The sequence below is a fragment of the Sapajus apella genome, unplaced genomic scaffold (assembly GCF_009761245.1).
Source record: "Sapajus apella isolate SASKATOON/1434 unplaced genomic scaffold, GSC_monkey_1.0 scaffold91, whole genome shotgun sequence".
Classification (NCBI taxonomy): Eukaryota; Metazoa; Chordata; class Mammalia; order Primates; family Cebidae; genus Sapajus; species Sapajus apella.
Genome location: NW_022437031.1, coordinates 1,683,252 through 1,710,470, shown reverse-complemented (window position 1 = coordinate 1,710,470; position 27,219 = coordinate 1,683,252). Strand labels below are relative to the sequence as shown.

The 27,219-nt window shown below is 49.1% G+C and overlaps 1 protein-coding gene and 1 long non-coding RNA gene across 4 annotated transcripts in view; one reads left to right on the top strand and one right to left on the bottom strand.

Moving 5' to 3' along the window:
* Window positions 1–11,501, bottom strand: part of LOC116535020 — a 167,331-nt gene extending 155,830 nt beyond the window's left edge. The window contains exons 1-2 of the long non-coding RNA XR_004262004.1: window positions 11,229–11,501; window positions 8,715–8,773 (exon numbers count right to left, since the gene is read on the bottom strand). This is a non-coding gene — a long non-coding RNA (uncharacterized LOC116535020). The remainder of the gene's footprint in view (window positions 1–8,714; window positions 8,774–11,228) is intronic.
* AMER1 (APC membrane recruitment protein 1) lies at window positions 9,317–26,469 on the top strand. Of its 3 annotated transcripts, none has more exons than XM_032255793.1 (2): window positions 9,317–9,493; window positions 22,909–26,469. In XM_032255793.1, the coding sequence occupies exon 2, from the start codon at window positions 23,007–23,009 to the stop codon at window positions 26,412–26,414; it is 3,408 nt and encodes a 1,135-aa protein (XP_032111684.1). In that variant the 5' UTR covers window positions 9,317–9,493; window positions 22,909–23,006; the 3' UTR covers window positions 26,415–26,469. The 3 variants fall into 3 exon arrangements, with proteins under 3 accessions (XP_032111684.1, XP_032111683.1, XP_032111682.1); XM_032255792.1 differs by lacking the exon at window positions 9,317–9,493 and adding an exon at window positions 10,030–10,204; XM_032255791.1 differs by lacking the exon at window positions 9,317–9,493 and adding an exon at window positions 10,060–10,363.
* Window positions 26,470–27,219: the final 750 nt, after the last annotated feature.

Genomic DNA, 27,219 nt, shown 5'->3' with positions numbered 1-27,219 from the left:
ACCTTCACTGTCTTACCTCAGGGGTATGCCAACTCTCAAGCTTTGTGCCGTAATCTTGTTTACAGAGATTTTAACCATGTTTCCCTTACACAAGTTATCACACTGGTCCATTACATTAATGACATTATGCTGATTGGATCCAGTGAGTGAGAAGTAGCAAACACACTGGACTTATTGGTGAGACATTTGCATGCCAGAGGATGGGAAATAAATCCAACTAAAACTCAGGGAACTTCTAACTCAGTAAAATTTCTAGTAAAAATTTCTCAGTAAAATTGCTGTCGACATATTTCTTCTAAGGTGAAGGGCAAGTTGCTGCATTTGGCTTCTCCTACAACCAAGAAAGACACACAATGCCTAGTGGACCTATTTGGATTTTGGAGGCAACACATTCCTCATATGGGTGTGTAACTATGGCCCATTTATCAAGTGTCCTAAAAGGCTGCCAGTTTTGCGTGGGTCCAGAACAGGAGAAGGTTCTGAAAGAGGTCGAGGCTGCTGTGCAAGCTGCTTTGCCACTTGGGCCATATGACCCAGCAGATCCAATGATGCTTGAGATGTCAGAGGCAAATGGGGATGTTGTTTGGAGCCTTTCACAGGCCCCCACAGGTGAATGACAGTGGAGCCTTCTAGGATTTTGGAGCAAGGCCCTGCCATCTTCTGCAGATAACAACTCTCCTTTTGAAAGACGGCTCCTGGCCTGTTACTGGATTTTGGTAGAAACTGAATGTTTGACGATGGGTCATCAAGTCACCATGTGACCTGAACTGCCTGTCATGAACTGGGTGCTTTCTGACCCATCTAGCCATAAGGTGGGGCATGCATAGTAGCATTCCATCATCAAATGAAAGTGGTAGTTTATACGTGATTGGGCTTGAGCAGGTCCTGAGGTGACAAGTAAGTTACATGAAGAAGTGGCTCAAATGCCCAGGGTCCCCATTCCTGCCACCCTGCCTTCTCTCCTCTAGCTTGCACTAGTGGTCTCCTGGGGAGTGCCCTATGATCAGTTAACAGAGGAAGAGAAGACTAGGGCCTCGTTCACATATGGTTCTGCATGCTATGCAGGCACCACCTGAATGCACAGCTGCAGCATTACAGCCCCATTCTGGGACATCCTTGAAGGACAGCAGTGAAGGGAAATTTTCCCAGTAGGCAGAGTTTAAGCAGTGCCCCTGGTTGTGCACTTTGATTGGAAGGAGGACTGGTCAGATGTGTGATTTAATACTGTTTGATGGGCTATAGCCAATTATTTGGTTAAAATGTCAAGGACTTGAAAGAAGCATACTTTTAAAATTGGTGACAAGGAAATTTGAGGAAGAGGTATGTGGATGGACCTCTCTGAGTTGTCAAAAACTAAGAAGATATTTGTATCTCATGTGAGTGCTCACCAAATGGTGACCTCAGCAGAGGAGGATTTTAATAATCAAGTGGAGAAGATGACTCATTGTGTGGATACCACTCAGCTTCTTTCCGCAGCCACCACTGTCATCACCCAATGAGCTTATGAACGAAGTGGCCATGGTGCCAAGGATGGAGGTTATGCATGGGCTCTGCAACATAGACTTCCACTCACCAAGGCTGACCTAACTACAGCCACTGCTGAGTACCAAATTTGCCAGCAGCAGAGACCAACCCTGAGCCTTTCTTATGACACCATTCCTCTCGGTGATCAGCCAGCTATTTCGTGGCAGGTTGATTATATTGCAACTCTTCCATCATGGAGAGGGCAGCGGTTTGTCCTCCCCAGAATAGATACTTATTCTGGATATGGGTTTGAGTATCCTACGTGCAATGATTCTGCAAAGACTACCATCTATGGACTCGCAGAATTCCTTATCCACAGTCACGGTATTCCTTACAGCATTGCTTCTGACCAAGGCACTCACTTTATGGCTAAAAAAGTGTGGTGGTGGGTTCATGCTCCCGTAATTCACTGGTATTACCATGTTTCCCATCATCTTGAAGCAGCTGGATTAATAGAACGGTGGAATGGCTTTTGAAGTCATAAGTACAACACCAACTAGGTGACAATACTTTGCAGGGCTGGGGCAAAATTCTCCAGAAGGCTTTGTATGGTCTGAATCAGTGTCCAATACATGGTACTGTTCCTGCCATAGCCAGGATTCACGGGTTCAGTAATCAATGGGTGGAAGTAGCAGCACTCACCATCACCCCTAGTGACCCACTAGCAAAAGTTTTGCTTCCTGTTCATTACTTTCTGCTGGCCTAGAGGTCTTAGTTCCAGAGGGAGGAATACTGCCACAAGGAGACACAGTAATGATTTCATTACACTGGAAGTTAAGATTGCCACCCGGAGACTTTGAGCTCCTCCTACCTCTAAGTCAACAGGTTAAGAAGGAAGTCCCAATATTGGCTGAGGTGATTGACCCAGACTATCAAGATGAAATCAGTCTACTACTCCACAATGGAGGTAAGCAAGGAGGTCCCTTACAGCGTCTCTTAGTATTACCGTACCCTGTGATTAAAGTCAATGAGAAACTACAACAACCCAATCCAGGCAGGACTACAGATAGCCCAGATCCTTCAGGAATGAAGGTTTGGGTCACTCCACCAGGTAAAAAACCATGACCTGCTGAGGTGCTTGCTCAAGGGAAGGAATGCAAAATGGGTATTAGAAGATTATAGGCATCAATAACAAGCTGCAGAGCAGTTGCAGAAATGAGGACTATAATTGTCATGAGTATTTCCTCCTTATTTTGTTAAGAACATGTTTGTGCATGTATACACTTGCACTGAGAAAATACCTACATTTTATTTCCTTCTTTTTTCCTTCACCATGTGACATAAGATTTATTGACTTCCTATCAGCATTTAAGCGTTGTTATCTTTATGCAATAGCATTTAGGCTGAGGATTAGTCACCTTCCGGTTGTATGAAGGATAGCTATATTATATTAGGCATAATTTTGACCTTACTATTGTCTTTATTTAAAGATTACATATGATATCAGGAGATGTGTATGGGTTCAAGTTGACAAGGGGTGGACTTGTCATGGTTAATATTGAGTGTTCATTTGATTGGATTGAAGGATGTCAAGTATTTTTCCTGGGTGTGTCTGTGAGGGTGTTGCCAAAGGAGATTAACATTTCAGTCAGTGGACTGGGAGAGGCAGACCCACCCTCAATCTGGGTGAGCGCAATCTAACCAGCTGCCAACTCAGCTGGAATAAAGCAGGCAGAAGAACATGGAAGGTATAGACTGGCTGAGTCTTCCAGCCTTCATCATTCTCCTGTGCTGGATGTTTTCTGCCCTAGAACATCACGTTCCAAGTTCTTCAGCTTTTGGACTCTTAGACTTACACCAGTGGTTTGTTAGGTGTTCTCAGGCCTTCACCACTGACTGAAGGCTGTAATGTCAGCCTCCCCACCTTTGCGGTGTTGCAATTTGGACTGGCTTCCTTGCTCCTCAGCTTGCACACAGCCTATTCTGGGACTTCACCTTGTGATCATGTGAGACAATTCTCCTTAATAAACTCCCTTTTATATATACATCTATTCTATTAGTCCTGTTCCTCTAGAGAACACTGGCTAATACACAGGAGAAATCGGTTTTGAGATCAATTGCACAGGACGGTGACTGAAGGCAGTAAGAATGCATTATTTATTCCAAAGTAACTAAGACAGTTAATTTCAAATGTCTCACCATAAAAAAAAATGACAGGTAAACAAGGTGATGGATATGTTAATTAGCTTGATTTAATTATGCCACATTGTATACATATATAAAAAGATCATATATCCCATAAGTGTATACAATTATGATTTGTCAATCAAAAATAAAAATAACTCTCAAGAGTTTATTTCCATCAAGTACTTACATGTGCCAGGCAGTGTCCTCAGTAATCACTTCACATGGATTAACTCATTTAATTCAATGCTTTGTTTTACTCATGCCTATTTTATAGATGAGGAAATTGAGGTACAGTGAAGTTAAGTAGGTGAAGTTGCTGTAGGCCACACAGCTAGGAAGCAGGATGTCACAAAACTGCAGAATGAGGTGGCTATACATTATTGGGTGACAGCCTAGTTGGGCCTTTACCAACTAGCCCATTGTCGACAGTGTCTATTTCAAATCTTGTCCAATATTAACAGGCTTCCTTGAACCTCCCTCCAGTATTGCTTTTCCTTTCACTGCCAACTAGGATTTTTGCCTCCTTCCCAGAGCAGGTAAGGGTCATAAGGAGTGGCATCTTCAATCTTCCATAACAACAAACTCCACTGAATCCACCCATTTTTCCCTCTTGTCTTGATCCCTACTGCCAGCAAAAGCTAACTCATCTGTAAGGGCTCTGGATTCCATCCTCCACTCTCACCCATAGCCCCCACTCATGAATTATCTTGTTTCCTATATCTTCTACTTGATTGATTTCTTTTCCCCTCAGCACATAAACTCACCTCCTTCCATCTTGTAAAAACAAACCCGAACTCCAGAGCCCCCTCTAGCTATCACATCTTTGTGGTCAAATTTCTAGAACAAGGAAGCTGTATATATTCTCCCTTTTCTCACAGACCATTCTCCTGACACCCCAGCACAGTCTAGTGTATATCTACAGCTCTGTCCTGAACTGGCCTTGCCCGTATCACCAGTGACTTGCCAGATTCACAACCAATGGCGTCTTTTCTGCCTGTATCTTGATGGATTTCTGGGCAGCACAACAACACATACGCTCTTGGTAACTCTGTCTTTTATAAAATCCTAGTACCTTATTTGGCTTCCAGGAGAGCCAGTTCTCTTTGCTCTGGTTTCACATTGCCAATCCCTCCTCAGGGCTTTGTGGGCTTCTATTCCTCACTCTTCTCTTTCTCTCACACCATTCATCTAAGGTGTCAACACCAAGTCCAGCCAGTTCTGTCTTCCAAATACATCCAGCATCCAATCAGTTTCCACCACCTCCGCTGCCTCTATCCTGATATGGATCAAGATCAGAGCCTCCTTCCTGGCATCTCTGCTTCTTTCCTTGCTGCTATAGCTCCCTAGATGTTTTACTAAAGTCATGTGACTCCTCAGCTCAAAATCCTGCAAAGTCTAAAGTCTTTAAAATGATTCACAAAACTATACATTGTCTGTTTCCCTGCATCCTCTCTGACCTCCTTGTCTACAACTTTCCTCCTCACTCACTGTGTTTCCAGGTACACTGGCTTATCTAGATGCTCCTCTAACATTTCAGCGTGTCACCACCTCAGAGACTTTGTATTTACTGGTCCCTGTACCTGGAACGCCCTTTCTCCAGACCTCCTCATGGTTTGCTCTCTCAGTTCCTCTAGGTCTTTGCTAAAATATCACCTTCTCCAACTTCCTTGTTTAAAAGAGCACCCCTCAGTACTCCCTGTACCCATTCCCTGGTCTATTTTTCTCCATCATATTATTTTTTTAAGAGACAAGGTCTCACTATGTTCCCCAGACTGCGTTGCAGTGGCCATTCACAGGCACAATCCCACTACTGATCAACATGGAAGTTTTTACGTGCTCCATTTCTGATCTTAGCCAATTTTTATATCCTTAGGCAGCCTGATGGTCCCCCTCTCCTGGGAGGTCACCATACTAATGCTGAACTTAATGCAGACACCCTATCAGCATAGTGCACTACAGCCCAGAACTCCTGGACATAAGCTATCCTCCTGCTTCAGCCTCCTGAGTAGCTTGGACTACAGGCACGTGACACTGTACTAGGATCGCCATCACATTTATTGCCATCTGACGTACTGTATATTTTATGTATGTATTTGTTCATTGTCTATACCTCACAGAGTTTCCATTTTCATAATGAGAAACAGAAAACTTAAAAATGACACGAAAATGAATAAATAACAATAAGACATATACCAAGAGGTGGTAAATGCTATGGATAAGAAAAAAAAAAAGGCCCAATTAAAGAATTGGAGAGTGAAGGGGGTGGAAATGGGGATTGCTATTTTATAAATCAACTGTCCAGTGAATGTGTCACTATTAATGGCATTTGAGCAGCCACCTGAAGGAACTGAGGTACAAACTATGCCAATATTCAGAGGACAAACATTGTAGGCAGGGAGAACAGCCTGCACAAAGACCTTAAGTGGGATTTCTGACAAGTCAAATTCAGTATGTCCTAACCAGAATCATTACATTTTCCAGATTCTGTTCCTATGTTCGTCATTTTAGTGGATGACAACACCATCCAGCAGTCCCTTGCCCAAGTAAAAAACTCATGAGTTTTCTTCCTCCTCCACTAGACTGACTGCCCTTGAGGCCAGAAGCTGTGTGTAGTCCATCTTTCTGGGTAATGAGTGTGTCACTTAACACAGGGCACGGCATAAAGGAGGTGCTCAATGAGTGGTAACATCACACTTCACTGGTGAATGCTGGCACTTAAGCTTGATATTAGGCCTGAAAATGCCTCATTTGACTATGTTCAGTAAATACATGCTCATCAACAAGTTTGTGCCAAACTTTCTGTTGGGTGCCGAGGATATAAAGTTGAACAAAAGATTCTGCCCTGGGAAACTGAGTCTGGGTCTGTACGATCAAAATGAATCTGTGCATAAGAAATCACAGGCTCATGTGTGTTTATATTAAAAACTGGTTTCAAAGTCATATTAGCATTTCCATAACTTTGAAGATCTGTACATTGGATCAGAAGGAGACCAATAATAACAGTATCAGTAGCTAACATTTATTGAGACCACAAGTACTAGTCTCTGTGCCACTTTACATGGACTACTCAATTCTTACACAATTCTGTGATGTGGGTGCTATTATTCTCATTTTACAGAAAAAAAAAAGTGTTGAGACTCAGAGAGGTGAATTAGCCCACCCAGATCATACTGCTTCTAAGTGGTGAGCCCGGCATCCCAGCCCAGGCAGTTTGGTAGCAGAGCCACTACAACATACCACATCCCTGGGAAGGATGAACTTAGCTAGTTTATCCTCAATTTATCCAGGCAGTCATGGTCTCTTACACTTTGGCTCCAGGCCTTTCTTTCTGGTATAATGTCCAGCTCTTCCTCTCCCCACTACACAAATACTTAGCCACAGCCATCCAGAATCATAGCTCTTGCCCAACTCACCATACCTCCTCACCGATGGGCTTTGGCTTAGCGGGAACCTTTCCCCTACTTTTCTGATTTGATCCAACCATCAAAGCTATCCTCCATAGAACTTTTCTCTGATTCCCCTTGCCACCCTGGGGTCTCCAGAATACCTTTGCCAAACCTCTAGTCTAGCTTTCAGTTCCTCTCAGAACCCCATCCCCAGGTGCCTCAAAATGGTTATCACTGTACTGCTTCCCCCAGTACCTATCAACAGGCCAGTCATAGAGGAAATGACTATGGAAAACTTGGTGAAGAAAGAAAGGGGCATTGTAATGATGTGGCCTAGTCTGTCTACTTGAGTTTATGGAGTTGCCTCCACAAAGCCCAGATATCTGTTCTTACGGGCTTTTCACCGCAGCCACAAGACACTAGGCAGCACAAGGATTATCTACATTTTGTAGGTAAACAAACTTAAGGAAGAATTCCTGCTACCCACCACCAGTGCCTGTCTTGACCAAACAAGTTGATCATGTGTCAGTCAGCATGTGCAATGGGGCCTTAGAGTACTCTCTAAGCAGGAGGCATTTTGAGGCGCAAGTTTATGCACACACTTGGTTTTTCCGTACATCGTCCCCCGAGAGAAATGGGCCATACAAACAAGAAGCTGTGTTGTCCCCTCCCACATCCTTTTCCCCTTAACACACACACAATATCCTCCCAAGACTCAGTAATATCAGGACCACAAAGAAGGGTGCTCCGCTGGGAGATCTCTAACATCACAGACTGTTTTTGCTTTCCTGAAGCCCCATTTCTTTAGGACTTAGCTCAATTTCTCATGAGTTGTTTCTCCCACACTAGTCACTCCAAAAATGGACTGGTGTGACAGAATGTTTGGTGGCTGAGCAGAAGGTATAGAAGACTAGCCCCTGTGACAGGAGCAGCACAATAGTGCCTGAAACTATTTCAAGCCTGCCACCTGACTACTTTGCACACCTCCTCTCACCCTGCTTCCACAACTGAGACTGCTCTGGCCTTTTGTTTCCCTGAACCCCAGGTTTGTAAACTGCTTCTCCGAATCATAATCTTGGTTTGATTCAGTGAATCAAAGTTCTGAGTAAAATGTGAGCAAGTTGCAGTGTCCAGAGGCATGAGGTAGGAAGGAAATATAATGAAGGTTCAGGAAAAGAAAAGACACTTCAAAATCAGGCCCCCAAATGAGAATCAGGACTTTGTGAAGCAGGAAAGCATAGCCACAGGGAAACCTTTATAGTCCAGCCATCCAGATGGGGAAAAGTTGCATAATGAGCCAGCAGCAGCTCCCTACTCCTCACCATTTATTTAGACTGGGTACTAGGATAGGAATCTAATGTTCAGTATTGAGTTTTGCTGGCAATATATAGAATGTCATGAAAGGTGATAGAACATATATATTTTCCATAATATTCCACGGAAAGTCATGGAATATTATAGAAAGAAAATGAGTTGAATTGTCAGATCTCAAAGATATCAAGGGGGCCTGATGATGCTTACCCTCTCCTTATGGTAATGGGGTGATGGACTGGCCCAGAGAGGAAAATGAATTGGCCAAGGTGTCTAGCAAGTCTGAGGTAGAGGTGGAGTCAGATCCCCAGCAGCTATGTCAGTTCCTGTGCTCCACCCATGCAGAGGCAGCAGTCTACCTCTTACCAGTTCAGCAGCTGGATCTTTTCAAGACTGTCAAGACTCAGACGCAGCAGAGAACACTCCTGCAATGCAAAAATAGCACACATTGTTCTCTAATCCTCCCTATCCTTAACTTTAATCCCCCCACCTCCCTTTTTAGACACACACAGAGTTTTAGGGCTGGGCCTTCTGGATATTCTTGAACTAGTGGTAGAACTAGATTCTTTGTTGCCTCAGCTCACCTGGCCCTGGCAGCCACTAATGCCACTTAACTTCCTTAGGCTAGAGACCCAAGTTCGGCTGGCTCCCTGCCACATCCCACATACAGTAGCAGACAAGGCTGGTACAGGCCTCCTCACTTTGTCCTCAGGCTGACCTCCGGTTTGGACCCAGGCAAGATTTTCCTCTTAATATTTAGACTTTTCAGGGAAGAAGGCCTGCACAAAGCCAGGCTCACAAAGGATTGGGGGAAGGGGGACTCTGGAGACCTTGGAGTTTCCCTCCGCATTCCATAGAAGGTGGGAAATTGGGTGAGGGTTAAACTATGGAAACAGGTATCATCTCAGAGAAGAAAAGTGAAAGCAATCCTGGAAGGGGAGCCCCGGGCTCTGGATTCCAAATTGGCCCACGACACCGGCAGGCTGGGTAACTGCGGGGAGGGGCTTTCACTACTCTGGGCGGCAGAGTCCGGGCAACACGTCGGTAACGGGTGGAAGTTGGCCTTTATGGTATCTAAGGGCCCTGGTGTGCCAGAGAGGAGGACGAAGTTGGGGCGCAGGCGCTGCAGCTGACTTTCCTGGCAGGTGAGTCCCTCCTCCGGGTGGCCTGGGGCAGGATCCGCAGGGCCTTGTCTCTATGACTAACGATGGGCAGGCCGAGGTGCTAAGAGGTTCTGCAGTCTCCCCAAGTTCCTCAACCTCTCTGCCTCGTTACTCCCCCCGGCCTCTAGCTGAGGAATAAACTGCCTGGTGGCGGCCAGGGCACAGTAGAGCGAATGCACAGCGGCCACGGAAATGGGAGTGCGTGAAAACCGAAACCGAGCTCCAGGGATCCGGTGAACCCCATCCGGGCAGGATCGTCTCCTTGAGGCCACTGTGCAGCCACGCCACTACCCGCCGGGCGTGGGGGCAGGAGAGGGGAGCCCCAGCCAGGGGTTCCGCACCCTCTCCGCCCCCTGCCAACACCACGCCCGCACTTATTTGCATTTAAAGAGAAACGCACCAAGGAAAACAGTGGGCGGGACGGTCACGCCTTCTCACCATAGTGATTGGGTCATGCCCCTGCCAATCAGGACGCAGATGCCCCACCCGGTGGCGATGGAGTACGGGGGGGAGGGGGTATGGGGGAGCTACCCAAAGCCTGGGGAAGGGGAGTCAGTGCAGGAGGTGACTGGAGCCGCGGCGGTAGCGGCAGCAGCTGCGGTGGCGGCGCTCTTAGCCGCGGCAGCCGAGGCTGCAGCCCGGCCCAGGGCGGCGCAGCGGACAATAACCGGGCTGGGAACCTGACCGGGCCGGGTAAGCGTTGCGCACAGCCAGGAGCCTCCGCCTGCCCGCGGTCGGGTGCATTCCCGCGTGCTCTGCTCCTATGGACTGGAGGAGTGCACTGAGGACTGGGAGGGTCGGAGTCCCGGTCTCTCGCCCCTCTCCTTTGGAACCCGCTTTGCGGACTGTCGGGTGAGAGGCCGAGCGGCCGTGAGTCCCCTGGGCACAAGTGACCACGGCTGGGGGGAGGGGGTTGGGGAGGGCGGATAGGCAGACAGGCTAGCCTGGGCCATCCCTCCCGGCTCTCGGGGGAGGCGGAGATGGGCCCGCACGTGCTGCCGCACAGTCCCGGGAAGGGCGCCTCCAGCCAACACCCCAAGCCGTGCATTTGTAGGCCGGGAGCTCCGCAGCTTTGTTTAGCACGTTTGCTGGAACAGCTGTGTTACACGGGTACTGCTCACCCCGGCTGCCTGGCTGCCGCCCCTCCCCTCCCCTGTGCATCTCCAGCCTGTCCGTCCTTTCTGCGGACTCAAGCTGGCGTGCTGGCTTGGGCCCGACAGAGACCGGCTTTGGCGTAGATTAAGACATCCACAGACTGCCCCCTCCCCTGAGGAGTTCAGTTGGGCCTGTGGGCTGAGCTCAGTTGCACACTTCCCTTCAGAACCTTGGCCTTGCGGCCCCAACTAGCCGCGCCCCTCCTCCTGGGCCTCCAGGCGCATCTGGCGCCCGCCCCCGCGGTCGGGCAGGCTGGCTGGCAGCCTGGCTCTTGCTGGTCCTTGGGTTAGAGCAGCGGCGCAAGCTAGTCCTTGAGTTAGAGCTGCAAGGCCGCTTTGTCTCCCCCCTCGCCTCACCTCCTTTTCCCTTGGAGGATACTGGCCGCGTTTTTCTCTGCAGCCTCCCGTTTAAAAATAGCGATGGACACGGCGTTTGGGCGGCATTGCCTTGCCAGAGGCCTAAGGGGCCGTCATTGTAGTACAAAACGCATCATACCATCTCTGTGTGTACAAGAGAGCTAGCGAGTGGCCAAACCCTCCAACTTCGCAGTTACTTAACATACCCAGCCCGCCAGGCCGCTGTCATTGTCTGCTGGAGACACTTCTGACACTGGTGACCGCCCGAACGCTGGACTTTGCTTGGGCTCCCCCAGTGGTGAGGGGCTGCGCCGGCCACATGCGTCACAGCCCAAGCAGCTAGGCGGCAGCTGGACTGGCCCCGCAGAGCTGGTCTGTGTTTGGCCTCGCTCCCCTTGGCATGGGCCTTGGGGTCAAGGCGAGCCTTGTTCTGCACAGAAATACCTCCCTCTGCGGCTCTGCCTGCCTGCTGCAGCAGCATGGGCAAGGTGGAGGGCAGGGCACTGCACTGTTGGGCTGCCTGCCCCACTGGGATTCAAGCAGAGCCCCCTCCCCCAGTGCGGCTCCCCTCATTCAGCCCCACCCACTGTACAGTTACTGCACCACGGTGCACCTCTGGCAGTGAGCTCTTAGGCCTTTCTGAGGAATAGGACAGAGGAAGCAACTGAGGGGCTTGGTAGGCTCTTCTTGGACCTTTGATTAACCTCTTGTTTGGAGAGCCCTGCGGGCTGCAGGGCCCAGGCAAAGCTTTGGCATCTTTGAGGAGGGGCAATGAGACCCAGTAAATCCCTCAGTTGAGGGAAGGCTAGATATGGACTTTTATGACAGGAGCCGGGACCACAGATATCACACTACAGTCACCCTCCTCCCACCTTGATTAGGCCCCAACACAAACCTCTACTTGCAGCTGGGCATCTCCATCCCAGGGCTGGACCTGCCCTCTGCCTTGTCTCAGGCCAACAGGCACCTAATGTATGTGCTCTATGTAACTCCCTTGCCCACGCTCAAACCCACTCAGCCTATACCTGTGCAAATCTTCCTTCTCAGACCCCTGTTCTGGGCCTACCCTTTCCTTGGTGCCTTTTTTGCCTGGGTCTTGCCCACCCATGTTGCCTTCTTTCCTCTCGGAACTCCTCCAGGGCTGCCTACTTCTCCTGGGCATATTCAGGCTTAAATTATAATAGGAGGCAGACTATAATTAAGTTGGCCTGCCTCTGTTTTGTCTCTCTGATATCATGGATGTCTGGGTTCTCTCAGAACCCTTTGGAGGAGTAAATAAAACCTGGACCTCGGCCACAAGCCTCTCAAAGCCAAGTGTAATGATTGTTCCAGAAGGACTTGCTTTCTTTGTAGAGTTTTCGAGAAGACCTTTGCCTTTCCAATTTGTGCTTAACTTGATTCATATAAAAGTGACTAGAGAAATGGTACTCAAAGCTGAGATATGTATTGACTGTGCCTAATGAGGACGGATTAGAAGGGGGATGATTGCAATTACAAGAAAAAGAAGTTAGGATATATCCTCTCGCAACAACAGGTTCAGGATTTGGAATGCTCAGACCCCAGACTATGCATGTCTTTGGTTGCTGATTCATGAGCCTAGAGGCAAACTACGGGGAGAGAGATCAAAGATCCGTATAAGCAGGGGGATCGTCCTTGGAAGCTGCCAGAAAGTAGAGGTGTTTGGTAGGCAGAGGGTAAGCAGACCTAGGAATGGGAGGGGAGAGAGTGGTTGACAGGCAGGGTGAGGGGAGTGACTGAGTCTATTCTGGTTTAGATGGTGTGGCTCAGAGGTAGAGAAGAGGTTGAGGCTCAGTGGTGGGGTTTCCCAGATGCCAGGCTGTGGAAAGGCAATCTGATCCTTTTAGGGGAAGGGGACATCAAAGAGTAGGGACTTGGCAGGGAGTTGGTATTTTTTTATATAAATATGCTGTAATAAACACAAACTTTTTGAATGAGATTTAGAATGGGGTCTTAGAAAGGGATCAGAAGCATGCTGCAAAGTCAGGCAGGTAAGAGGCCACCTTTGAATCTGGAAATAGACCTGTGGGCAGGCTACCTCCAAAAGAAAGTTTTAGTATGTCAGCCTCCTCTTGGAATTGCAGGGAAAAAGGCAGGAAGAAGTAGGAAGCTGAGCATAAATACCAACATGGTTGGGTCTGAGAAGTGTTCCCCAGGCCTCTGCTGATGGGCTTTTGTTGGTCCTTGGGTTAGCACCAGATTGAACCCCTGTGCTTACAGATGGGAATCCTGAGCCTTGGAAAGCAACAGGGGCTTGCTTAAGGTCACACAGCTATTTAGGGATAGACTGCTGCTTCCTGTACAGCGCCCTTTTCTACTGTGTCCAGTGGAAAGGGCTGCTGTACAGGAATCAATGCAGATCTCATTAACCATCACCCTCATCTTACCTCCCTCATTCCCTAAGAGGAAAGAGGGACTGAGTTAACTTGGGAGCTTCATAAGGGGAACCTCTCTGTCGTTTCATGTCTCTTTTGCCTGTTGGTCTTGGTCTGCAGCTTTGCTGGGACTAAACATTTCAGAAGGAGAGGAAGTAGTTAGAAGAATTTGTCAGTCTAATGATCCCCTCCTAGTATAGTGGAGGTGTTGGGGAGAGATAGCATGAGGGAAAATGCCAGATATAGGTGAAGGGGAAGAAGGCAGCAAATCACACTGCCACGTGTGTACCTATGCAACAATCTTGCATGTTCTTCACATGTACCCCAAAACCTAAAATGCAATAAAACAAAATAAATAAAAAAATAAAAAAATAAAAAAAATTCCTCAAGCATGGTGGCTCACACCTGCAATTCCAGCACTTTGGGAGGCCTAGCCAGGTGGATCACTTGACCCCAGGAGTTCGAGACCAGCCTGGGCAACATGGTGAAACCTCATCTCTATGAAAAATACAAAAAATTAGCCTGGAGTGGTGGTGGTGTGCATCTGTAGTCCCAGCTACTCGGAAGGCTGAGGCAGATGGATCTCTTGGGCCTGCGACATCAAGGCTACAGTGAGCCATGTTCACGCCACTGCACTCCAGCCTAGGCAGCAGAGCAACACCCTGTCTCAAAAAACAAAATTTCTCAAGAACTGTTACATCTCCACTTTTGGATAGTGTGTATGGGAGAAACAACCCTGCTCCACTAGGAAACAGCAGCAAGCCTGGCAGGTAGAACCAAGAGGGAGAAGGGGTTTCCAGCCCCCCTTGCTTAACAGATAGGCTACCTGAGGCTAGAAGAGATAACGTCCAATGTTATTTCAATTTCCCTGCCTGAATCCTGTCTGGGCAGATGCAGTGGGTGATAAAGGGTTAAGCCCCCATGGCAATATTTCATAGCATTTCTGTGTCACTCATTCCTGGGTCACCTGCCTCATTGTCCAGTTCATTCTCAGGGCTATTCTGAGCCTTTCATGCTGTAGTTAAACCTTGCATGTGTGTTTGTGTGTATGTGTGTGTGTTGGGGGAAGGAGCTGAGAGCAGCAGGCCACCATTGCTCTTCTGCTTAATAATCCAATAGAGATTTCATAGACATTAAACTCTCTCTCTCCACCCCCAACTTCTGTTTTTTGAATTAAATAATCTCAGAGTCTTCCATCTCCACTGGTTTGTCTTATTTTTCAAACCTGTGCATGTATAAGTGTATTTCTAGCAAAGGCAGGCAGGGAAACCAGAACCACTACAGAGATACAGGTGCCAGCCTATTAAGAGTACTTTGCTCCCTCCACCCTTTTGGAATTAGGGGAAAATATGAACAATGGAGAAAATGGCCTGAGGGGCATGGTGTGGTCATAGGCAGGCACACTGCTGCTGCAGGGGCCTTTGTGACCCTTTGGTCTGCATTTTTTTTTCATCATAGAGCTTTCATTGCTTTCATCTCATACTGTTTTTTCCCCCTGCTGGGCTTCCAAGCGGATATGGATACTAACCTTCCATCCCCAGTCAGCATGCCTTAACCCTTCCTCTCCATCTGCTCGGCCTTCTTGCCGGGGGCTGTGGCTCTTTTCAGGGGAGCGAGGAGTGGCATGACCAGTTCTGGGCCCCCTCCTTTCTAGATATATTGGACATATTCACAGGCCAGGCCCAGTGCATTTTGAAAGAGCAGAATGTTGAGAAGTGATGCAAGAAGTGAGGCTGGGCTACAGTGCACCTCTATCCTGAAGTGGTGAACTAGGTCCAATCAGCTAGATAACAGGTCTACCAGTAAGACCTAGGACCCCCACAGCCGATCCGGTGTTCCTTGCTATGCCTCCTGACTCAGCAGCCAGTAGAAAACTGGGCACAGGATCACTCCCTCCTACCTTTCAGGGCAATCTGGAGCAAGCAGACTCCCTGGTCCAATCTCCCATTTCTAGATGAAGAAACTGAGGTCCAAAACAGGGAAAGGATTTGCTCAAGTTTACACAGAAGTCCAAAGCTCCTGGTCCCCAATTCAAATCGAGTTCTTCCTCAAATCAAATTCTCCTAGTCCCCTCCCAAGCCTCAGTTTCCTCACTTGGCCTTTCCCACAGGGCATGGTTAGTAGAGAGGAGTGGACACATAGGAAAGTCAGAGGCCTCCATTGTTCACTTGGCCCAGCTGCTCCTCTGTAAGGTTTCCTCAGCTGCTCTGTCACATCTGTTTCCCTGGAGTTAGCTCCTCTCCTGTTCTTCATTTGAACAGGGGGTGGGGAAGAGTTGGTGCATGTCTGCTCTCACTCTCTAGCTGGTCTAGTACTGACTTAGTTGAAGCCTATGCAGGCGGGCATGGTACCCACCTCAGATACACCTCTCTCTAAGAAAGTTTGGGAGCCTGGGATGGGAATGTTAAGTAAGAGCCCTGTCATTCAAGGGAAGCTGGGCAGGGAGGGGACCTCAAGAGCTTGAGGAGAGACCTGGGGCACTAAGAAGACTCACCAGGAAAGCCCATTTCTAGGGAGAGGTGGTATGTGGATTACCACATCATCTCCCAGACTGGGCAAGCCCCTGTGTATTTGGGGCTGGGGCCAAGAGGCAGAGAAACAAAGCTGAGAAACTTGCAAGGGGCACTCAGGGAGAGCAAGCCATCAACATCAGACATAGAGGTTTGGCCCTTATCCTATAGGCAATGCATAATAATTTGGTAAATGGAGGAGTGATGTACTGAAATAGGGGTTGTAAGAAAATGAATCTGGCAACAGTGTACAGGATGGATAAGATCGGAGCGGGGAGCCAGGGGGTTTGCAGCAGGGAAGGACTAGAGGGAGCTCAGCTAAGAGGTTTGTGTCACCTTTGGAGAATGTGGGGTGGCAGTTGAGGTGATGGAGAGGAAAAGGTACCTGCAAGTGGCCTCATTATGAGAGCCCTTTATTGAATATCCACTTAGTGTCTAGTTATCAGTTTGCTTTTACATTGATCATCTCTAATTCTTACCACAATCTTGCATGATAAATATAATTTTCTTCATTTTACAGATAAGGCATTTGAGTTTCAGAGAGGTTAGGCCACTTTCTCAAATCACACAGCCAATAGAAGGTGAGGCCGACATTCCAGTTCTGGGCCAAGAAACTTCAGCTGAGTTAGAATTCAGTTGAATCAGCGTTGTTTGAGCTCCTGCTATGTGCTAGATGTAGTGACTGTAAGATGAAGGAGGGTCCATTTGAGAGAGATGAATGAATTACATGAAGCTCAGTATGTGAACAAATCAGTTGAGGGGGCTGGTGGGGGAATAGGGGCAGAGGAGAGAAGTCCCAGTTTGGGGTCTTGCTGCCTCTGGAGTTGGTGAGATGCCCCCAGGCAGGAGGTGCCCCTCAGCAGGAAGGCTGGAAATTAGAGGAGGAGTGGTTGCAGGTGTAGCTGAGGGGGCTCTGCCAGCTGCCTCTGCAGCTCCATCAGAGGATACCAAGCCAAGCAAGCCTTCCTTCAGGCCCTGAGCAAATAGTACTTGGCTATGGGTTTTAGAAATAGATCATTCAAGTTCCAGATAATCTGAGAAGTCATTCTCTTTAAATAGCTCAAATTCTGCATCTTTGTCCATGTTGGCAGGTTTCTGGTTTTGGGGCCACTCAAACGTATCTCTTAAGGAAAAGGGGAGTAGAGTGACATGTCCTGTAGTTTGAGAGGAGCGGTGGTGGGGTTGCTGGTGAGGAGAGCAGCCACAGGCTGGGTTCTTGGCCCCTACATTCTGATGTCAGCAGGCTTTCTGGAATGTGCTTTGCAGGGCCCGAACGGTGGCAACCAGTGAGGACTGGAAATGCTGCAAAGAAGGCTTAGCTGGACTGGAACAGAGGTGGGATGGGAGTGGGAGATTATAGTTCCTACTGATATGAGGGGAACCTTTGCAGTTCTGTCACTCAGTCTTCCTCCTTTGATTGGTGGCCTGCACAATACAGCAGAGTGGCATGAAACTGAGACTCAACAGTCCTGGGAGCTAGTGTGGGTTTGTCACCATTGCACTATGTGACCTTGGACAAGTCTTCTCCCAAGTCTAGGTACAGTTTCCTTCTCTGTGACAAGGAGTTGCCATCCCCCACCAGGCCTGATTAATGGGTGGCTGAGGAGGCAAATGGGGGGTGTGGGAGTGGGGTAAATACCCTGAGGGTAAAGTGGTAAATACCCTGAGGGTATTGTCGATTTGCATTTCTTTTGATGTTGGTACTTTTAGCTGACTTTGACCTGGGCTGCAGAACCTGGCTAGTTGAAAGTCCCAGGTAATCCTTGGCTGCTACCAGTTGCTGACTCTTTTAAGTCCCTGAATATCAAAAGTTGGCTGAATGAGCAAGTAAAGCCTCCTAAGACATCACCACACAGTTATCCTCATTTACCATTTGCCATTTGGGGAAACTGAGCCCCAAGGAGGTTTGGTGACTTACCCACAGAGCCCTAGGGAGCACCCTATTCAACCCTGACTGAGATGATTTTACTTCTAGGAATTGTCCTGCCATAGTTTGAATAAAATATGAATAAAAGTTAGTTACTATAATGTTTTGAGATTCTGCAATGTAATGCACTTGATTTGGTCATTATGTGCATTGGTTTTACTTCTTACAATAATAGCCTTAAGAGGTAGGCACTCTCAATAGCCTCATTTAACGGTTAAGGAAACTGAGGCATAAACACATGAAAAAACTTGCTGGATTTCCCCTAGCTGGGCAGAGTTGATTTCAGCGCAGAACTGGCCAGCTCTTTGGAGAGCCATCCTCACCATTTTTTCCATAACCAACCCTCCCCAGCATACAGAAGGGCAGGTGGACCTGAAGTGGGCTTGCCTCCAGGAAGACTGCTTAGAACAGGCCTGAGGAGTGATAGCTGGTCAAGGCCATGCCTCTGGAACTACTGCATAAATCCACATGCTTCTCTTTCTTCCCCTAATTCAGCCCTATCTAAGTTGGCCAAGCTGGCCCCAGGAAGTGGATTTGGAGCAAGGCTCATGTTGCAGCTGTCCCTTCTCCTTGAGAAGGGTCTCTAGGGCAGGTATGTGGTTGGCCTACTGCCTATGTTTTAAGTGAAGAGGAGAAGGAAGAAGCTCTTCCTTTGTAGCCAGGCTTCTACTGGCCTCAGAATGGCCTGAAGGAGGTGGAATGGCACCAGCAACTTCTATCACAGCATACTTTCTGTCATGATAGCAGCAGCTGCAACAGGCAGCCCCTGCAAGGGACCGCAGAGTGGCTTGGGAGGGTTCTCTTAACCCCCAGGCCACCTGAAACTCAGCTACATTGGTTGAGAAACATGAGGGTTTTGGGGCCCTGCATTTGCAAGTGCCACTTTCTTGGCAGGACCCCCAGGGAAAGCCAGAGCCAGCCTGGGGGACCTGCAGAATCTGTCCTTTGCTGTCTCCTTTGCTTTCTGCCCCACCACACTCTCCTGGTGAACTCCTGTGGTCCTAAGTAAAGAAAGACTTCATAACCTATTGAGGAAGGATAGCTTTGGCACCAGGTTGAGTAGCAAAGTATGGAGAAGAGGCCTGGGGCAGAGGTAGCTAGGTGGGGCTACGCTAGGGAGCTACCAGCTATGGGTGACCCTGCCACCCTCCTTTTCAGTGTTCTGGGTGACATAGGCAGAGACACTGTGAATGGCTGTGGGGGGACATGGCTCTGGGAGAGAAAACGCAGAGTACCAGTTTAAGGTTGGTACCTGCCAGCAAAGATGACCCTGGGCTTGGTTAGGAGAAGGGCCTGAACTGGAGGAAGAGAAACTCCATCCCAGGGACACCCCGCTTAGTTCATCTGTCTCCCACAACACACACAGAGGGCTTTTCAAACCCCTCTTAGCAGAAGAGTTTGTATAGATTCATGCACCTCTTTAAAATCCCCTCATTGGCTGGGTGCGGTGATTCATGCCTGTAATCCCAGCACTTTGGGAGGCCAAGGCCGGCAGATCACAAGGTCAGGAGATCGAGACCATCCTGGCCAACATGATGAAACCCCATATCTACTAAAAAATACAAAAATTACCTGGGCGTGGTGGTGCATGCCTGTAGTCCCAGCTGCTTGGGAGGCTCAGGCAGGAGAATTGCTTGAACCCGGGAGGCGGAGGTTGCAGTGAGCCGAGATCGCGCCACTGCACTCCAGCCTGGTGCCTGGCAACAGAGCGATACTCTGTCTCCAAAAAAAAAAAAAAAAAATCCCCTCACACCTGTCTCCCCTTAACGTGAGCCAAGGCAGCTAGTCCCTTAACTTCCCACAGTGAATCGTTTTCCCAGATGAGCAGTCTTAAACACACAGTCTGTTGCTTCCTAAGAAACTGGGATCTGACCTGGAAGGAGTAATAATAAGAGTAATGACAATCCTCCTCATTTGCACTGTACTTCACAGTTTATAAAGTGCTTTTTTGAGCCCATTACCACATCTAATCCTCACACCACCGTAGTTGGAGTGGGGAGGTAGAAGGATAGGCAGAGGAGGTGTTTTGATCTCAAAATAGCTCACATGTACCTGAGTCTCAGCAGGCTACATTGGCCTGTTCAGGGTCCCTTGGCAGATGGGAGGCTGACATGGCCTGGACTCCAGCCCTATGGTTCATGGCTCCTTCCACAACACACTGCAGCTCCCTGTGGCAGGAAAGGGCACCATACAGAGAGAGGTGGGTGGGCTGCCCTCTACTCCCACAGAGCATAGGAGCAAGGGAAAGGGAAAGCCCAAATAGACTGTCCTCCAACTGGGGCATCAATGTTCTGGAAAGTAGCCTTCTTTGTGATTCAATTTGCCTAATCCCTCTGTTCCCAGGAACTCCAGCCCCAAACCCAGCAGGACAAGTCAGCCTTTGATTCACAACGATGTCTAGGCACATAAACTTTTTCACTTGGCTCTTAGGTTTTCCCTGAGGCCCAGACATACTTGCCAGTTTCAAGCACCCCTTCCCCTAAATCACTGCCATGGCCACTCCCTCTTCCCTGACAAGACCCAGACTGAATGCCACCTCAAGGCAGCTTTTCACAGCTTAAGGAGTGTCTTTCTGCCTTTCACATTTATCTCCGAGTATGTTTACCAGGTGTAAAGAATGACACTCCACCAACCAACTTGAGAAATAACGGGCTATTCTTGAAGGCAGTGGTTCCCGACCTTTTTGAAACCAGGGACCTGTTTTGTGGAAGACAATTTTTCCACGGACAGAGAGGGGGTTGGTCTTGGGTTAAAAATGCTTCATCTCAAATGATCAGGCATTTGTTAGATTCTCATAAGGAGAGTGTAACCTAGATCCCTCGCATGCGCAGTTTGCAATAGGGTTCACGCTCTTACCAAGAATCTACTGCCTCTGCTGATCTGACAGAAGGCGGAGCTCAGGTAATGCTCACGTCGCTCTCCTGTCTTCCAGTCACTTCCTGTTGTGTGGTCCAGTTCCTAACAGACTGTTACATATAGGACTCTCCTGTTAGCCTAGGAGCTTTCTAGAAGCAAAGGCTGGGGGTTCTCCCTTCTTTGCCTGGCCTGCAGCACTGAATTCCAGAAGGGAATAGAATTTCACAAACAATTCCAGTACTGCCACCCTAACTCCCCTATCCCCAACACTGTGATGATAACCTTAGCAGTAATTTTAAGGCTGAGGTAAAAATGTGCTGTGGAAAATGGGGCATTCAGAAATGATAGGGCCCCTATTCCCACCAGACCCAGGGGCAGAAAACTGGGTAATTGTGTGTTTAGGTATGATTGTGTGTGTATTTGGAGGTGGGAGGGGGCACTGTCTATTGTAGGGCTATCAGTTGCAGGGCTGAGTTGGACCAGTGTGATGTCAAAATATGTCACAGAAAAATTTCTAACCTGAGCAAATGGCAATGTAGATCTCTCCACAGAGAGGTTCAAATGAACACCTCTTTTCACCTGCTCTTTTCTTTTCTAGATAACCAGCTGTTATCTTGCTCCAGTCTTAATATTCAGTTATGCAGAGTGTTCTTGATGGAAGCTTGGATGATCACATGATCCAAGTGATTCAAGTGTCATGACAAGCAAGGCAGCAGGCACAAATTAATATTTGCAAGACACAACCAGGGCCTCCAATGCTAGAGTATAGCTGCCAGCCTCTTTCTACCCTCAGTGCTGGTCCACAGTCTTCCATTTCAAGTGAATGTGTGAGTCTTATTACTGTGGCAACCAGTCACAGGCCTGGTGTCCCGGCCAGCTATTCCTGGACCAAGGGTACTTGCCTATCTCTTTCTTTCTTCCTCTTTCTTCCCTGCCCATCCCCTTCCCCTTCCCCTCTCCCCTCTCCTCCTGGATCTCCCATCTGCTGGTGGCTACTCTACAGAGAGGGAACACATTGGTGAGGGACTTCCCAGGGAGGGGTCATCAGGTTTTAGCAGGCTGATCACTGAGCTAGCCGATGACCAGAGTTGCAGAGGTATGTTGTGGTGGGTAGTAGCTATGTCTTGTTTTTATTCCATCTCTGTTGGTATTTGGTCATTTGGAGAATTGAGAGCCTTGACCAGAAGGTGTGGCTTACATCAGGCGTGTTTATTTAAAAAGCCATTGGGAACCTATCTCACATGCCAGGAATATGAATCATGCAGTGCCTTTAGGGTTCCCTTACTAGATAGGGAGCTAACATTTTGGGGACAAAAATGTTCAGAGGAGGAGAGTACAGGAGAACAGTCCACCTCATCGTCTTCAAGTGGAATTTGGGGTTCCACTGATGACCACATTAAAATGTCTTCCCAGCAGGACAGCCAATAGAGAGTCTGGCTTAGATCCACCCTCATATCACCTTTCTGAGGAAAAGATGTTGGTAGGCCTCTTGAATGGCGAATATTGAAGCCCAGAACATACCTTTCTTGAGACTCCCATTTCATTCTCTTAGCAGGTCCTAGATTGCAGACCTAGTTTGCGGATCTGTGAGGCTCCTATTCTGAGATTCTGAAGGCCTGAGCATGGTTCTGCAGGCAATTTAGGAAGCTGTGGACAGGAAGTGAAACTTCGGGTCCACTTTTCAGTCTCAGACAAAATGTCAGTGAGAGCCCAGACTAATGTGAAACTGAGGCCTGAATCTAGTGGAACCCTGTGAGGATTCAATGGACTGTTTTGCCAGATGCTTTCTAAAAATTCTGTGATGTTAGAGCCAACATCCCTTTTGCCTTTCTTGTCTCTCCCTATCCTCACCCCCTTTGATAGTTGATAATACCTCTTACAGCCAATAGCACCGCTAGGCTTTTCACACATCTGCAGATCCCTTTACCCAGTGTTCCCCTGAGCTTAGGATTGTTTGAAGGGAGTGGACCCAGCAAGATGGCAGGGGGTGAAGGCTTCTTGCTCAGTGTAGACTTTTGCTGCCTTGGGGCCCAGAGGGAGCCGGCCCAGCAAGCCAAGCATATGGAATAGATTAAGATTTGCTCCGATTTTCCCTTACTTTATTCCTCATTCCACCCAAGCCTGATGTCCCATGAAAGCAATCCCAGCCTGGATGCTTGCTCACCAGTCTCTCTGTCTTTGTCTCTCCCATCTCCTCCAGACCCCACTGTGATGCTTCCTGATTGATCATGTTGTAACAGTGCCTGGAAGCCTGAGGCTGCATTTCCAGCTGGGCATACCTCAGTCGTCCACATCATCATGGAGACCCGAAAGGATGAAGCTGCTCAGGCCAAGGGAGCTGCAGCCTCTGGGAGTACTCATGAACAAACGGCAGAAAAAGGAGCCAAGAACAAGGCAGCTGAAGCGACAGAAGGACCAACTTCAGAGCCATCCTCATCCGGCCCAGGTAGGCTGAAGAAAACTGCCATGAAACTCTTTGGTGGCAAGAAGGGTATCTGTACTCTGCCTAGTTTCTTTGGAGGGGGACGGAGCAAAGGTTCTGGGAAAGGCAGCTCCAAGAAAGGTCTCAGCAAGAGCAAGACCCACGATGGCCTGAGTGAAGCAACCCATGGCCCTGAAGATGTTGTTAGTGAAGGAACTGGCTTCTCCCTGCCTTTGCCTGAGTTACCCTGCCGATTTCCCAGCTCTCAAAGTGCCCATGGGGCTTTGGAGACAGGCTCCAGATGTAAGACACCTGTGGCTGGAACCACAGAGAAAGCTGGGGCTGAGAAGTTTCCCTCTATGTCCAAGCCAAAGAAAGGTCTAAAAGGCTTTTTTAGAAGTATTCGCCGTCATCGGAAGAGCAAGGTCACTGGGGCTGAGCAAAGTGAGCCAGGGGCCAAGGGGCCTAAGAAGGCCAGAGCCAGGCCTCATGAGCACGTGAGCTCAGCCCCTTGGGTGCCCTGCTCTGAGGAGAACTTCCAAGCCCCTAGAAAGGAAAATGCTACCCCTCAAGATGTCCCTGGGCCAAAAATTTCTCCAACACCAGAGCCTTCTACACCAGCTACTGAGACAGTGGCCTGTAAAGATCCAGAAAAACCCATGGAGGCCTGTGCCTCAGCACATGTGCAACCCATGCCTGCCCCTGAAGCCAGTAGCGTAGAGGAGCCCCATAGCCCAGAAACAGGGGAGAAGGTGGTATCAGGAGAGGTAAACCCACCCAATGGTCCTGTGGGTGACCAGCTGAGCCTCTTGTTTGGGGATGTGACATCCCTGAAAAGCTTTGACTCATTGACAGGTTGTGGTGACATTATAGCAGAACAGGACATGGACAGTATGACAGACAGCATGGCCTCTGGGGGCCAGAGAGCAAACCGAGATGGGACCAAGCGAAGTTCCTGCCTGGTGACCTACCAAGGAGGTGGAGAGGAGATGGCCTTGCCAGATGATGATGATGAGGAGGAAGAAGAGGAAGAAGAGGTGGAATTACAGGAAGAAGAAGAGGAGGTTAAGGAGGAGGAAGAAGATGATGACTTAGAATATCTGTGGGCAACTGCCCAGATGTATCCAAGGCCCAATATGAACCTGGGTTACCATCCCACCACATCCCCAGGCCACCACAGTTGCATGCTCCTTGACCCAGTTAGGTCTTATCCTGGCCTATCCCCTGGGGAACTTCTGACTCCTCAGAGTGACCAGCAAGAGTCTGCCCCCAATAGTGATGAAGGTTATTATGACTCCACTACACCTGGATTTGAGGATGATTCAGGTGAGACCCTGGGTCTTGTCCGCAGGGATTGTCTGCCCCGAGACAGCTACAGTGGAGATGCCCTATATGAGTTCTATGAGCCAGATGACAGTCTTGAGAACTCTCCACCTGGGGATGACTGCCTTTATGACCTCCATGGTCGAAGCTCTGAGATGTTTGACCCCTTCTTGAACTTTGAGCCCTTTTCTTCCTCCCGGCCACCTGGGGCAATGGAGACAGAGGAGGAACGGCTAGTGACCATCCAGAAACAGTTGTTGTATTGGGAGCTTCGGCGGGAGCAGCTTGAGGCCCGGGAAGCACGTGCCCGAGAAGCTCAGGCTAGGGAGGCCCACACCAGGGAGGCCTATACTCGAGAGGCTCATGGCAAGGAAGCCTATGCCAGGGAGGCCCACACTTGGGAAGGTCATGCCAGGGAGGCCAGAACCCGAGAAGCCCAGGCCCGAGAGGCTCGTTCTAGAGAGGCTCAAGTCCGAGAGGCCCAGATCCGACAGGAGAAGCCCATCTTAGAGTATCAGATGAGGCCCTTAGGCCCATCAGTGATGGGCCTGGTGGCAGGGGTATCAGGGGCCTCGCAGATTTCCCACCGGGGAATTACCTCAGCTTTCCCCACCACTGCAAGCAGCGAGCCAGACTGGAGGGACTTCCGTCCTCTGGAGAAACGTTTTGAAGGAACCTGCTCCAAGAAAGATCAAAGTACTTGCCTGATGCAGCTCTTCCAGAGTGATGCCATGTTTGAGCCAGACGTGCAAGAAGCAAATTTTGGAGGATCTCCCAGGAGGGCCTACCCTACCTATTCACCCCCTGAAGATCCAGAGGAAGAAGAGGTTGAGAAGGAAGGGAATGCCACTGTGAGTTTCTCACAGGCCCTGGTAGAGTTCACCAGCAATGGGAACCTCTTTTCCAGCATGTCCTGCAGCTCTGACTCTGACTCATCTTTCACTCAAAACCTCCCTGAGCTGCCTCCCATGGTGACCTTTGACATTGCTGATGTGGAACGGGATGGGGAAGGCAAGTGTGAAGAGAATCCTGAGTTCCACAATGAAGAAGATCTTGCAGCCTCCTTGGAAGCCTTTGAGCTGGGCTACTATCACAAACATGCCTTCAACAACTACCACAGTCGATTCTACCAAGGCCTGCCCTGGGGTGTGAGCAGCCTCCCTCGATACTTGGGACTTCCTGGCATGCACCCTCGACCTCCACCTGCTGCTATGGCCCTCAACAGGAGAAGCCGCTCCCTCGACACTGCAGAGACCCTGGAGATGGAGCTCTCCAGTTCCCACTTGGCCCAGGGCTACTTGGAGTCTGATGAACTTCAGGCCCAGCAGGAAGATTCAGATGAAGAAGATGAAGAGGAGGAAGAAGGAGAATGGGGCCGAGACAGTCCCCTTTCCCTCTATACTGAACCCCCAGGGGCCTACGATTGGCCTGCTTGGGCTCCCTGTCCTCTTCCAGTGGGGCCAGGCCCTTCTTGGGTAAGCCCCAACCAGTTGGACAGGCCTTCCAGCCAGTCTCCATATGGGCAAGCAACCTGTTGTGTACCTCCTATGACCACGTCAATGTCGCTATCAGTGCCAGAGTCTAGAGCACCTGGGGAATCCAGGCCTCAGCTAGCTCGTCCCTCACACCTACACTTGCCCATGGGCCCTTGTTATAACCTCCAGCCACAGTCCTCCCAGAGTATGAGGGCCAGGCCTCGAGATGTGCTGCTGCCTGTTGATGAGCCCAGTTGCTCTTCAAGTTCTGGAGGCTTCAGCCCCAGCCCTCTGCCCCAGGCCAAGCCTGTGGGCATCACCCATGGCATTCCTCAGCTGCCCAGGGTCCGGCCTGAGCACCCCCAGCCTCAGCCCACTCACTATGGGCCTTCCAGCCTTGATCTATCAAAGGAGAGTCCCGAGCAAGGTGCCTCTCTTGCCACCAGCTACTCCTCCACTGCCATGAATGGAAACCTAGCCAAGTAGTTAACAATTCTGGAGTGAGGGCACGGGGCCTGAGCATGTGAATGGGGATCAGGGGTTGGGCAGAGGGGTGGGAGGGTGGGGGGTTGCTGTTTAACTTGAAAATCCTTTGGGCCAAGGAAAACTCCTAGGAGTTTTCACCTTAGTTTTCCCACTTCCCTCTTCTGCCATCTATGGCCACGTTCAACTCAAGTACATCTGCCCAGGGAGGCTGCTGCTGCTACTGCACTCCAGTTTTTGCTTTTGGGGTTTCTTCTTGTGACCCACGCCGGGTTTGGGATGCTGTAATTTTGTGCCTATTCCAGTTGCCAAGTTAGTGATTTTATATATATATATATACACACACACACACACACACACATATATATATTGTATGTATATACACTATACACACACACACGGCATATGTGTGTGAGTGTGTGTGTGTGTGTATAGTGTATATAGATACACACACACACAAACACACACACTCATACACATATATAGCATGCATCCTTTACACAGGCTAAACCTTTAGTGCCCCCTGCCCCTTCCCCGCAATAAATGATGAACCACTGATTAGCAGCCAAGTCTGCACTGCCTCCTGCTTGGGGATGGGGGGCTTATTTGCTATTAACAATGTGAAATTATGGTACAGATCCTCCCCACTCCTATTACTTTTGGCCTTGGCGTAGCTGCCATCATTACATCAGATGACTATAAGCTATTCATCCCAGCTAGCTGTCCTTAGAGAGGATCAAGTAGCATGTGTCTCAATGCCTATTGCTGTGGACTTTGGCATCATGACCAGATGGGGGCCTTTTAGCCT